We start from the raw sequence: 13,558 nt of genomic DNA, 5'->3' as shown, positions 1-13,558 counted from the left end.
TTACCTTGCTGAGCTTCTCAATCTGTCTCTCCAGCTCCTCAGTGCTTGTGATTTGATCACCTTCATCCTGCAAAACAAGACCAAGAACAGCTGACATGCTGCTAAAACGTCATGACTAGTTCAATTTTCTTTTGAGAAAAACAACTTTTAGAGCTCAAAACCTCCTTCTCAGTACAAAAAAGAGAGCATTACTGAAACTAAATAACTGAAAATCTTAATGTCAGATGAATACATTTTGAACACAGATTACATACATTAGAGTCATTCCGTGTCAAATCAATCAAATTTCAGAAACTTCCCCAGCTAAGATTTTTGATTTTGTTTCCATTTTCTCTGAAGAAAAATAAACAGATCGGTATTACCTATTTGCAAAGTGACCACATTTGGGTTTTTGGCCATTGAAAATGGGTTAAAATTCTACAATATGTACACAAAGCCACATCAAAATCTCCATATCTCTATAATTAACCATGCAGGCCCATAACAATGTCAAGATTAATTTGTCAAGAATCAAAATCTAATATCTAATTAATACTTTTTGAGTTAAAGACATGCTTAAAAGAGCTTTTTCCAATTTTTTGACTATCACCATTGGTATTTATTGCAACAAGTATCACTAAAGTCAACAGTTTACTAGCAGACCTACCAATCTCTGTGTAAAAATAACATGTATAAATAATGATGCTGAGTGGCATCTTTATAATAATGTAATTTCTTTCCACCCTGCAATTTGGCTCCAAATTTCAGGTGCCAATTGCAATTTTATCCCCCTCTTCAAAATAGTGGATTACTCCGTAAACAATAATCCATGGCATTTAATATTTTGGCTTTCTTCTTCATTTCTATATTTTTTCATCAAAGAAAAAAAAATGCACTCTACCTCATCTTCACATGCCTCTGCTTTTTTCCCTTTCTTCCCACCAAAATCATCTTCATCCTCCTCCTCCTCTCCCTGTTCATCGCTGTCATCATCTTCATCACTCTCCCCTCCTTTGCGTTTTCGGCTGTTCGCAGGCGTACTGGTGGACTGACCCTCCTCTCCTCCAACGCTGCTCTCTCGCTTTCCTGTTCTTTTAGCATAGATGCTTCTCAGTCTGAAAATTAATAACAGCCAAAAAAACGATGCATTACAATCTTGCTGAACAGAACATCATAATTAAATTATAACTAGATCTGCATATTCTGAAGGAAATCACGGTGCAAAGGCAGCGAAATATTGTTAAATACTGAAATGCAAGGTGAATGAAATTGCACTAGTGTTTCTTTATATTTGTCATATTCAAAATAGTGAACTGTGTATTATGGACCGCAGGAGGACTAGTGACCACTATGTGAAATTTGATTTGTGTTTTGCATTATATAAGATCATTAAGTAAATACTGTATGTGTGTTTATGTGATGTGTAAACAAATGTCTTACTTCCGTAGATTCCCCTCGATCACCCATTTGTCTCGTCGCAGGTTATTCATATTGTCAATGTTTTTGTCGATCTCACTGTGCAAAGACAACAAAGAAAATGTAAATCTTGTGCATGAAACACACTGAAATTTCTAAGCACCTTGGGTGGTAGGACTAAAATCTTGCGTTAAATGCAATGCATATGTATGCATGCACACACGCAAGTATAAGTTTTCCCAGTAAAATATGATATTTTATTATAATATTAAAAAAACCTATCGTGTGATACATGTGTGTGATACATATTTTTTTATATTAAAATAAAATGATATCATTTATATTTATTACTGGAAAAATATTAAGTAAAAAATGGTTGTTACAATACAATAACCATTTTTTCCTTAGTATTTTCCAGTAAAACAGTGTGTGTGTGTGTATATGTATATTTCAGACAAGTGTTTTCTGTTCAACTCCCTTTGGCATTTACTTTTTTGCAGATCAATTACATTTCACAAATAGCTATATTACACAGTAAATGAAAGGCAAAATAAAAATGGCATAAAAAGTGCCCTTAAAGTATATATATTTCTGCCATTGCACAATTTATATGGACATTCTGCCTGGTCCATTCTCTAGTGCAGCATCAGTTTTCCACTCCACTTCCACCGTAAGCATGCAGAGCTAATGAAGTGAGATGAGCGCACCTGACCACACTCTTGCTGCAGGACAGCTCATTGACCAGGAAGGCCAGTATGGAGGCTTTCTGAGACGGCGTGTGGGCCTGGAAAGCTTTGGTCTTCAAGCTTTCAGCCAGCGGCGCCAGTTCAGTCTGTCCACAGTGAGCTTCCATAAAGATCTGCAGCACCTCGGACACATTGTCCCTGTTCAGGCCGATGTTAGTCACATGGTCTCCCAGAGCAGTCTTTGCCTGTAGTGTTCAAAACATCCAAACAAAAGAACAGAGCGACGCAATGAGGAATTGAATGTGACAAAGGCAGCAAGTTAATATGTTCAAAGAGAACTGAATAATCATGATAATCGAAAGGCACGGTTAAATAGTTTCATTTAGGAGTTTCTTAAGGCGGGCAAGAGGCTTTTTATTAAGACTGTGAATGCATGTAAGATTAGTGCAGAGAATCTGCTGAGGGGCTGAACTGAATTCTTGCTCTTTATTGGAGGTATTCAGCTTGAAGAAGAGCAGCAGGTATGGAGCATGAGAGAACACTAAGATCAGACAGAATCTACAGATTTTTACACATATTCGGTGCTGATTTTAGGACATTTAAATGACAATCGGTTTGTTTGTTCCTCTGCTTTTCGTGTCTTCAGGCATGTTTACACGACTCTGTCAGTACTACTACTGGCGTAGCTAGCTAGTTTTATGAGATTAACTGAAATAAGTGAAAAAAGTATGATGTTTTACAAATAAACTATCAATATTTAATATAAATAAGACACAAAGAGACCAGTTACCGTGTTTGGGTAAGAAACAGCTTCACAAACAGTCTTTTCAACTACACAGTATTCATATCACAGAAATACTGGGATTGAAGTTAAGGCCTTTTTACACTGAACGCAAAAATTTGGCGCGATGAGGCTTTTGAATCAAAACAATAGATCCCTATGGGGCTATTCACACCAAGCGCGAGCATTCGTGGCGTGAAAAAGCAAGGATTTATAGTTCAAATATAAACATTGATGTCCGGTGGCAATCAAAATAGAGCAAATCCCCTTTAGTAACTGGTGTTTAAAAGTGGTGAAAAGCGAGAGAAAAATATATTTGTCTCCGAATCATTAATTCAAGAGATTTGTTCAATAACGCCGATTCATCCAGAAATGAAACAAGTGAAGCATTTTTGAGTGAGCCATCGAATCATTCATTCAAACCACTTTTTCATAATATTATGTATTAATATACATATATTAAAATGTTTAATTCATTCAAATTAAACTTTTAAATAGACTGCAGCAATAACATTTTGTCGCACATTATTTTGTTCAGTTCAGAATCATGGGAGAATCGTGATCTCTATTTGAGACAAAAAAAAATCGTGTTTCTCAATTTATCCAGAATCGTTGGTTGGTGAGAGCCCAGTAGGAAATCATTTGACAGCATCCAGTAGTCTCATACCACTGAAGTGAATGTTCAAATTATCAGGGTCTCACCCTGTGTCCTGCAGGGAGTCCTGGGTCACAAACAGCAGCAGACAGCATGCGCACCAGCAGGTCCTGGATGAAGCCCATGCTGTCGCCCACGTTCAGCAGCCCTGCCTGCAACACGCCGAGTGACGGCACGTCAGCGTTAAGATCAAACCCCAGGACCTTTCCAAAACAGCGCAGGAACTGCATGACCATAAGACAGTCTGAGAAACATCCTCCGGGCAACAGCAGACCCGCTATCCGTGACAGCGCTGGCAGAGGCTGCACATAGAGAGAAACACACTTACACACTGAATTCATTCAAGAATAGCAGTTTACTATCGGATGGTTATGTGGCTATTATATGTATGTGGATGCTACGGTGTTCTGGATGGTTGCTACTACACATGTGCCGGTATTCGCTAATACAATATATCACGATAATGAACATGCATGATATTGTTATCGTGGGGACTTCAAAATACAGAGAATAATTACAAATTATTCAGAATTTTGAATGCATTTTTAAGAATACTTTTCCCATCAACTGGTCACAATGCACAACACTGCTGTATGCTGCACTTTTTTGCAACTAAATTTCAATATCGTGATAATACCGTATACCGTGATAAAAGCATTAGCAATTAATCGCAACATGAAAATTTGATACCGGCATATCCCTAGCTGCTACTTTGTCTAGGTGGTTCTTATGTTGCTAGGCGGGTGATTTTTGGGATATTTGATTGTCATATACACTGCCGGTCAAAAGTTTGGGATAATTAAGATTTTTTAAATGTTTTTAAAGGGGGTCATATGATGTTTTCCTTTCTCTTTAGTGTTACAAGCTGTTTGTGCATAGATAAGATCCCTGAAGTTACAAAGAATAAAGTGTCAAAACCAATGAGATATTCTTTATAAAAGTCAAGGCTCTGCCACGCCCCCCTAAAATGGCTCATGCAAACACACCCCACGTCTACGTCACTTGGGCAGTGTTTTGCAAATTTCCCCACACAATGTATACGCAAAGAAAGGTGGCAGAACTATTATTCTCGCTGTAGTATTGTTGCTGCTGCCGGCGCCATGTCCTGGAGACGCTGTTTCATTATGATTCGTTGTGAAAGCGAAAGTACTTCGTTTGGGCTTCCAAAAGAGGACACAACTAGAAATCAGTGGTTAGGTTGCATTTACAACACTGTTCAACACAAATATTCAAGTGTGCAGTGCACTTTACGGAGGACTATTTCCTGAAGCTGGAAGAGTAGCCTACAATGCTGGCTTGCACAAAGGCGGTTTCTATAAAGTGGGGCAATTCCAACTTTGCAAGGACAGAAGTATGATTTTTTATTTAAAGAATTTGCCACCAACTATTCAAACGCGAGTTTTGAGCTGTGTAGAGTAACTCTTTGTCGTTTCTCCGATCACAAATGCAGACATGGTTTACAATGTAAAAAGACAGTATAAGTCCTTATGAGTAATTATGGCCCCACTGGATGCAACAAATGCCTCTTTTATAATGGGTTTTATTGTTTGTGTCGTCGCGCCAGGACACTGCAAAGGAATCACAATATGGTGAGGGGCGTAACATTTCCGTCACACGCTTAAGGTATTCGGCCAATCACAGCACGCCTCGCTTCTCAGAACGATGAGCTTTGTAGAAATCGGTGCGATTCAGAAAGGTGGAGCATAGAGGAGCAACAATAATATACAGTATGTGAAAAATAATGTGTTTTTTGAACCTCAAACCGCATAAACACATCGTATTACACCAAACACACAAAATAATGTTCTTTTTAACAACGTCATATGACCCCTTTAAAAAAAGTCTCTATTGCTCACCGAGGCTGCGTTTATTTGATTGAAATTACAGCAAAAATTGCGAAATATTAAAATTTAAAAACTGTTTTCTGTGTGAATACATTTTAAAATATAATTTATTTCTGTGATGCAAAGCTGAATTTTCAGCATTATCAATCCAGTCTTCAGTGTCACATGATCTTCAGAAATCAATCTATAATGCTGATTGAATTTGATATTTGAATTGATTAATTATTATTGGTGCAAAATTACTGATAATGGTTATTATTATCAATGTTGAAAACCTTTTTGCTGCTTAAAATAGAAATCTTTTGTAACATTATAAATGTCTTTACTGTCACTTTTGATTAACTTAATACATCCTTGATGAACAAAAGTACTAAGTTCTGTTGAAATAAAAAGGTATCACGATTTCCACAAAAATATGAAGCAGCACAACTGTTTTCAACACCGATAACAGTCAGAAATATTTCTTGAGCAGCAAATCAGCATATTAGAATGATCATGTGACACTGAAGACTGGAGTAATGATGCTGAAAATTCAGCTTTGATCATAGGAATAAATTACATTTTAAAATATTCACATAGAAAACAGTTATTTTAAAATTTCACAATTTTACAGTTTTACAGAATTTTAGCAAATAAATGCAGCAAATTAAAAAAAAACATTTGGTTGGTAGTATACAGGAAAACCCCAAGTCAGATTGATTAGAAAATTTAGCAATTTCGTTTGGTGCCACTAATTGCGCAGAATCTTTATATTTGGTTCTGTGTAAAAAGGATTCAGTGGCTGCTGTGTTCACCTTGTGGTCTGACAGACACATGTCTTCATTGGGTTTGTTCAGCTCTTTGACCATCTCCAGCTCTAGCCGTCTGAGCTCCAGCTTGCGCTCCTTGTTCAGTCGTTTCTCATCTCGTTTCTCCTGTTTCAGTCGCTCTTTCTCCTGCAGAAACATTTAAGAAGATTTGCCAAACCTTGTGTGCCAATAAGACTGATCTACTCATTCATTGTCTTCCTCTGATCCTTCATCCATTCAGTCATAGAGACTGACACAGTAAAGGAGAGATGAGGAGATGGAGAATAAGAGGAGATGAAAGGAAGAAAAGAGAACGATGAAATGATAAAAGGCGCTGTATAAGACCTCAGCTTTCTTCCTGGCCTCTATCGCCTTCATCAACATCACATGCTGCCGACGTCTCTCCCGCTCCTACAACAACAAACATCTGACATCAGAGACAGAACAGAGAGAATGAAAGAAACAATACTACACAGGAAAGAACAAAAGAACACAAAAAAGAGAACAAATTAGCAAATTAAATTACAAAAAAAAAAAAAAAAAAAAAAAAAAAAAAAAAGTTGAGAACAAAATAAAACAGAAAAGAGAAAGCAAATACAAGAAAGAGAGAATTTAAAATATGAAAGTGAACAAAATACAATAAATAAAAAGACAAAAAACAAAACGATTAAAAACATTAAACAATGAAAGAGAAGCAAAAGAATGAAGAAAAAGAAAACAAAAATTAAAGAATAAATGAAAGAAATTGAAACAAGCCAAAACAAATAGGAAAAAAAGCAAATAAAAAAAACCAAAAAAAATAAAAGAATGAATGCAAAAAAAGAAAACACAAGAAAAAAAGAATGAAAGAATAAACGAATTAAGCAAAAAATTAGCAAAACATCAAAAGAAACTAAATGATGAAAGAACAAAGAATGAAAAAGCAAATGAGAATCAAACTAAATTTTAGACAAAAAAAGAACGAACAAAAACTAAAATAACATGCATTGTATACTGCAAAATGACAAAACTGCAGAAGCATGAAGATTTAGTGAAGCTTCAGCAGGTTAAGAGCTGAGAGTCTGCAGAACTACAACAGATCTGTTAACCAGCACGACTCAGTCCTCCGCTTCCTAAACATCTGGATGAAGAGTTATTCCAGGGGTTACATATCAAGCTTTCAGGTTTCTACGGGTCTTTAGTGCAGGACAGACAGGAGGAGACGAGGGAGACATGGACGAGTCCACAGAAATCTCTAAACTTCTTCAGTATAACAATATTTAAACATGATGCAAGAAACAACAGACTTTAAAACAAACAATGATCCAATTGGAAAACGGTTTCAGCTGCTGGAAAGCTTTGTAGGAAATTATTTTTTTGCCGGTTTTAAATCTAAAACAAGATGTTCACTTCAGGGGCTGGATGTTCTCAAAGATCACAAACACTAGAAGCCACGCAAATGAAAAACAGGCAAGAATCAGAATGAATGGGTGAGATATTGCATTGAAGGCTTGATGATATGAACCTGCGTGGACACAATCAAGTTTCCACCAACACAGATGGAAATATTGTGACTGATATCTGTTAACAGATTCTAGCTCTGTTCCAAAACAGTGAGCTGCCTTTTAAGGGTGCACCCTAAATTAAATTAAACCCTCTACATGGCAATCAAGTCCTTCATACAAGTCCTGCATGTCAATAAACAAGTGGCTCTCTAATTTGCTTATAAAATATCAATAAAAACGCATATCAGGTAAAATTAATTGATCTGAACTTCATAATTAAAAAAAAAAACGTTTCCGTACGGTATGCAGTCTTGTTAATGTTAACCACACACACACACGTTGGTTTTTGTGGTTTATGGGGACTCTCCATAGGCGTAATGGTTTTTATACTGAACAAACTGTGTGTGCTATTGTCCTACACCAACCCTACACCTAAACTTAGCCCTCACAGGAGACTTTGTGCATTTTTAGATTTTCAAAAAAACACCATTTAGTATGTTTTTTAAGCCTTTTGAATTACGGGGACATAGGCAGTGTCCTCATAAACCACCTTCATATTGTAATACCTCTGTCATACCCATGGCATTATACACAGTTGTGTCCTCATAAACCACATAAACATGCACACACACACACACAAAAACTTAAACGAAAATTAGAAGTTGGAGTACTAAGAATTTTGAAACTGAAATATTAAAACAAAGACAAATTAATATTTAAAAAAAAAAGACAAATTCACATACAATTACTAAAAATAAAACTGGAAATATAAAAATAAAAGCCAAAATATCGATAAATACTAAAGTCGCATATAAATTATACTAAAACAACACTTATAATTTACTATAATTTCTCTCATTTTGTCTGCCATCTTTGATGGATTTTTCAATGCATTCTTAGAACTTGGCCAGTAGATATCTTAAAAGGATTATATTTTTCAGGACTGTCTCTATGATGCCTAAAAATGTTTCCCACATAGGAAGCTCACTAGGTTTCAGAAAAGAGCCCATTTCTGTCTCCTTCGGCAGGCAGATGAACGCAGATGCAGGGTGTCATGCAGGAGAAATGCGAGCGCGGTCAAAGCAGTCAGAGCAAAACATCCAAATAACAAGCATTGTGTGTTAGATGTACAAAAGTAAACATACCCATACCATATCTAGTCTATGTCTCTCCAACTCCTGCCAGAGAGAGTTGGCAAAGGCAAGAACAAAAATGAGTAAATAAATCAATGCATACAACCTTGTTGAGCAACTACCCAGTAGATGATTACCCAGGATACATTTAGAGGAATAGCTGAGCCCAAAAAAAAGAATTCTTACAATAACGACGACAGAATTCATTTTTTGGCTAAACTATTTCTTTGAAGTAATCACATAAAAGAATAAAAGCAGCAGAGATCTGACGCATTATTCAGTGAAATACTGTTTGTGAAGGAGATTTGAAGGTGTCTGCTCATACCTGGTGCTTCATTATGATGGCCTGCTGTCTGCGCAGCTCCTTCTCCTCCAGAAAAAGATAAAAATAAATTAAAACCTGCAAATATTCCCTTCTTTCCATTACTGAGATGGGAAAGAGAAAGATGCAGATGGAGGGATGTCATAACCAGATAGGATTTTCTCCATTTATTCCTGCGGTATATTGAAATGCCTGGGTTTTGATTGACAGGCGTATAGTCGAGGGGCACCAGAGTGTTAATGTAAAATGAGAAATCGAGTACAGCTGCCGTCTCAGGTCTCACTCAATCTCACAGAAAAATGGTTATAAAAATGTGCACTAGTCCAGTTTCAGATTTTCTTTTTTTTATTAGGGCATATTTTTTGCATCCTATAGTGTTTCTAACCATATAAAACGCACAATGTGTCATCAAATATTTCACCTGAATCATTTACCATGAATAATAGCTCAATTGTAACAATTATTGCTGTAATCTTTCAATTTAAATCACTCACATGGTGTATTTCTGTCCCAATGTCTGACTTTACTCTTAGTGGGTTCACTGTTTTTAAGAAACATGTAATATATAGCAAGAAGAGACAGTGAATCAGACATTGAGATCAACTGCTCAGAGTAAATAATTCAGTAAAAAAACAAAAAAAAACAAACCTTTATTCGTTTTTCAGCTTCTAGTATTTTGGCATTCGCAGCCTCTTCTTTCTTTTTTCTTTTAGCCTGTTGGCACAAACATATTTGACAGATAAATTAATACATTATTATAACATAAAATATTTGACGCTAGTTATTTAACTTGACCAGTAAATATTTGAATGCTTAGTACAGTATGAATTAAAGATGTGATAAATGTATATCTCTTCAGATGTGATAAACTATTTGATGGATGTTCCATACTTATTTTATTATTACAAGGGGTTGATTTTTTTCCCCCCAAGTAGAGGAAACATCATTCAAAGCAAACAGACATTGTAAAGAAGCAGATTTAAAATGTTTAATATAAGATGTAATATACAATAAAAAAAAGAAAAAAAAAGCAGGGTTGATTAAGTAATCGTGTCAATTTGAAATATGGTCATAATGCTGTTTGTCATTACATGTTAAAGATTAATATGGACACTTAAACAGGGATATTTGTTCAATTTCAGAGCGATTGCCTGTGACTGAAGACAAAACTGCATCATTCCATCATTCCAGGAGTGACATGAGTGTCTTTCGAGTCAGACACGCTTCTTTTTTAATTAATGCTATTTTCCACACTTTAAAATAATAGTAAAGTCATCAAAACTAACTTGTAATATTTTCAAACTGATTTATACAAAAAAAATTCCCACACTTCAAAAATAATAGTAAGGGTCTTATTAAAAGTCGGCAGCTTTTCCATCACTTTCTGCTTCATTTAAAATATTTTCTTAAATTAACCCTCGTGCGACCTTTTGGACATCGTCCTTCCCAAAAAAAGTTGTTTTTTGGATCATTTTGCCTGTGTTATTGGCAGCTGCATAAATTGTGGCACAGCTGTGTATTTTTATTGGAATTTTACCATTTCACTCCCATTTCCTTTAATAAATGTGTTTTACACTAGGTACAAAAAAAAAAAGTTCCTCTCAGGACCTTTTGGGCAAAAATGGCCCCATTGAAACCCATTAAAACTGCTATTTTTAATCGCAGTGCCGTTTAACTGTAAAATTATGCAATTTTGGTTAATATGCTTTCATTCAGTTCAAAATGTAATTTTTCTATTTACCAGATGGTGCCGGTTTTTCAGGTTTGGTCTATAAAGCACGTGACAAAAGTGATGCGAGACACTATGATCCAAATGCGCAACTTTTGTTAATAAAAGTTTCATTTATTCGTTTAATATAAGCAAGTTTGTCTTTATTGTAAATAATAAATACAACAATGAACCACAACGCATTTGTTTCAAAAGAGAGAAAAGACCTTATACAATGCAAGTAGGCTATATCGGTCTTATTCATTTAAAAGTTAGATGTTTAATATAGGCCTAAGTGAATTTGTCATTGTACCGTTTTATTGTAGGCTATAGCCTTTTTTATTAAAAATAATAATAATAATAATAATAATAATAATAATAATAATAATAATAATGAGCCAAACTAAGCATTCGTTTGAAGTAAGGGGAAAATCCAAAAACCTTTTATTTATTTGTTACAACGCGGGTATGTCTTATTCATTCAGTCAAAAGTTTTGCGTTTAATATAAAGCTACTTTGTCATTGTATTGCTGATGTTGTGTGTGGGTTTTTCTTTTTCATTAAGAGTAGCCTAATACTGAATCAACTTTAAGCATTCATTTTGTTCCAAGAATAGGAAAGATCTAACGTTAAAGATCAAAATATGCGTCGCAGAGGCGAAAATGCGAGATTGGTTGCTGATGAGGTAAATAGACGCTCTCGATCTTTCTCTGCTGTATCTTTGCGATGGCTGTAGAAACGATCATTAATTCTTGATTTGGGTAAGGTACAGGTAATAATATGATCAAAACGTCATGGCAACACATGACTTCCTAAGTCAGTTTAAGTTGAAACGACTTTCACAATCAATTTGATTCAACTTAATTCATGTTTTACTGTTGCTTATTGTCATTGTAGGCTTAAGCTTCTTTTTTTCCATTAATTTTAATGAATATACAAATATATATATTTATTTTCTGTTATAAAATTTTCATTTATTTTTTTAAACACCGCACCTCCAGCACCCCTATTTTTTCTTGGGCTACACGGCAGGGGGTGCTGCAGCACCCTCAACACCCCTACTTCCCGCTGCAATGCATACAAGTACCTCCAAAATCTGCCGAGCACGAAGTTCCTTCTCCAAACGGACCTGCTGGATTCTCCTGAACTTCTCCTGTGAAAGAAAGCAGGAATGAGAAAGAATGAGCTGGGTTTTCACTGATGATGACATGTGAAGCATATGAAGCATCTTATGCAAAAACCCATAAAGATAAAGGCTGATCTGAAGTGTCTGTCAAAACCAGCAATGTATGCACAAATTATAGGTCAACAGGAAATGTCATAAGAAAACATGGACGTTTCTGACCTGCTGTTTCAGAATCTTCATCTGCTCCTTGTGTTTCCGCCGCTCTTCAGCCGCCATGATTGCTGAAAGTTCATAGGAAATGGTGAGCAGGTTTAGCAAGTGTATTAGAAATCAAAAACAAAATGAAACTCCAGCTCACCTTGCTGTCTCCTGGCCTCTTTAGCCGCTCGTGTCAGCGCCTGCTTCTCCAGCTTACGCATCAGCTTCATCTGAGCTGCCTGCCGCGCGATTTCTGACAGATAAACAAGAGCTTTAGAGCTCATTTAATGTACAGCAAGTCCAACTACTGACAGGCTTTCTGCAAGTTCTATGAATATAAATTTTTAAAACCAATTAAAGAACATTTCAGGAACAAAAAGGAGTTCCACAAAGCCGTTTGCATCTTATTTTGGTGCGTCAATATTGACAATGCATCAATATGTTTTCTAAATGTAAATGTCTGAGGAGAAAACGATGAGTTGCATTAGCAGCACTTTTGAAAATAATTTATTTAATTTTTTAACCAACAAATGGCTTAACGAGAAAATGGAAACAACTTTTACTGTAGCTTCTAAACATATTGCTCAAAACTGGTGTTCTTCCTCAGTATTTTTGACTTGTTTTGCAGTGCAAATGTCTAACGATTCTTAAAATCAAGAGAAATGCAAGATAAATTGATCAAAAAGAAGTGAATTTGTGATAAAAAAAACGGACAAATATCTGCCTATTAATATAAGTTAATTCAAAGGGAAAACAAGTTCATTCCCCATTGACATATTTACTCTCGATTTAAGCATAAACTTAATTTTGTTTATTAACACACACACATTTTACAATTATTTTCAAATGTTGAGTTTTTTATTATAGTTTTGGCAGTGCATGCAACATTTAACCCCATGACTTTATCAATTTAAGGCTCTTAATTTGTGAAAGAGCAAATTAATACTTTTTAAGACCTACAGAAACCTTGTATGGAAAAGAATTGAAAACATCTAATGTGAAGACTCTTCAAAAAAAAAAAGACAGAATTTGTAATTTTGGGTGAACAATCTTTTAAAACACTCTAAAATATTAATTCCAGTTTATAATATTTTAGTTTTACATCTTTGCTAAAACGGATAAGATACGCATGTATTTGCGTCTTGGGTCCCACTTTATATTAGGTGGCCTTAACTACTATGTACTTACATTGAAATTAATAATTTGATACAATGCACTTAGTGTACATACATGTTTTACATTGTACTTATATATTTCAAAATACCTATATGTAATTACAACTGTAATTAATTTCTGTAATTGCATGTATAATTACAATGTTGACCCATCCCTTACACCTTAACCCACCCTTAAACCTACCCATACCACTTAACCTGTGACTAACCTTACCCGTATCCCTCCTCAATAACAGCAAAAGTGTTTTGAAATACAATATGAC

General features: G+C 35.4%; 1 protein-coding gene across 1 annotated transcript in view; it reads right to left on the bottom strand.

Moving 5' to 3' along the window:
- The window catches only part of baz2bb (bromodomain adjacent to zinc finger domain, 2Bb), an 87,690-nt gene that overhangs the window by 13,952 nt on the left and 60,180 nt on the right, over positions 1-13,558 (bottom strand). The window contains exons 15-27 of the mRNA XM_079426580.1: positions 12,281-12,373; positions 12,142-12,203; positions 11,884-11,949; positions 9,737-9,802; positions 9,092-9,136; positions 8,785-8,811; positions 6,495-6,560; positions 6,156-6,296; positions 3,565-3,819; positions 2,103-2,326; positions 1,420-1,494; positions 881-1,094; positions 5-67 (exon numbers count right to left, since the gene is read on the bottom strand). Of these exons, the coding sequence (XP_079282706.1) occupies positions 5-67; positions 881-1,094; positions 1,420-1,494; positions 2,103-2,326; positions 3,565-3,819; positions 6,156-6,296; positions 6,495-6,560; positions 8,785-8,811; positions 9,092-9,136; positions 9,737-9,802; positions 11,884-11,949; positions 12,142-12,203; positions 12,281-12,373 (1,397 nt within the window). The remainder of the gene's footprint in view (positions 1-4; positions 68-880; positions 1,095-1,419; positions 1,495-2,102; positions 2,327-3,564; positions 3,820-6,155; positions 6,297-6,494; positions 6,561-8,784; positions 8,812-9,091; positions 9,137-9,736; positions 9,803-11,883; positions 11,950-12,141; positions 12,204-12,280; positions 12,374-13,558) is intronic.

This window comes from Barbus barbus (genome assembly GCF_936440315.1).
Source record: "Barbus barbus genome assembly, chromosome: 10".
NCBI lineage: Eukaryota > Metazoa > Chordata > Actinopteri > Cypriniformes > Cyprinidae > Barbus > Barbus barbus.
The sequence above is the reverse complement of the archived record's forward strand: the minus strand, read 5'-3'. Positions and strand labels throughout refer to the sequence as shown.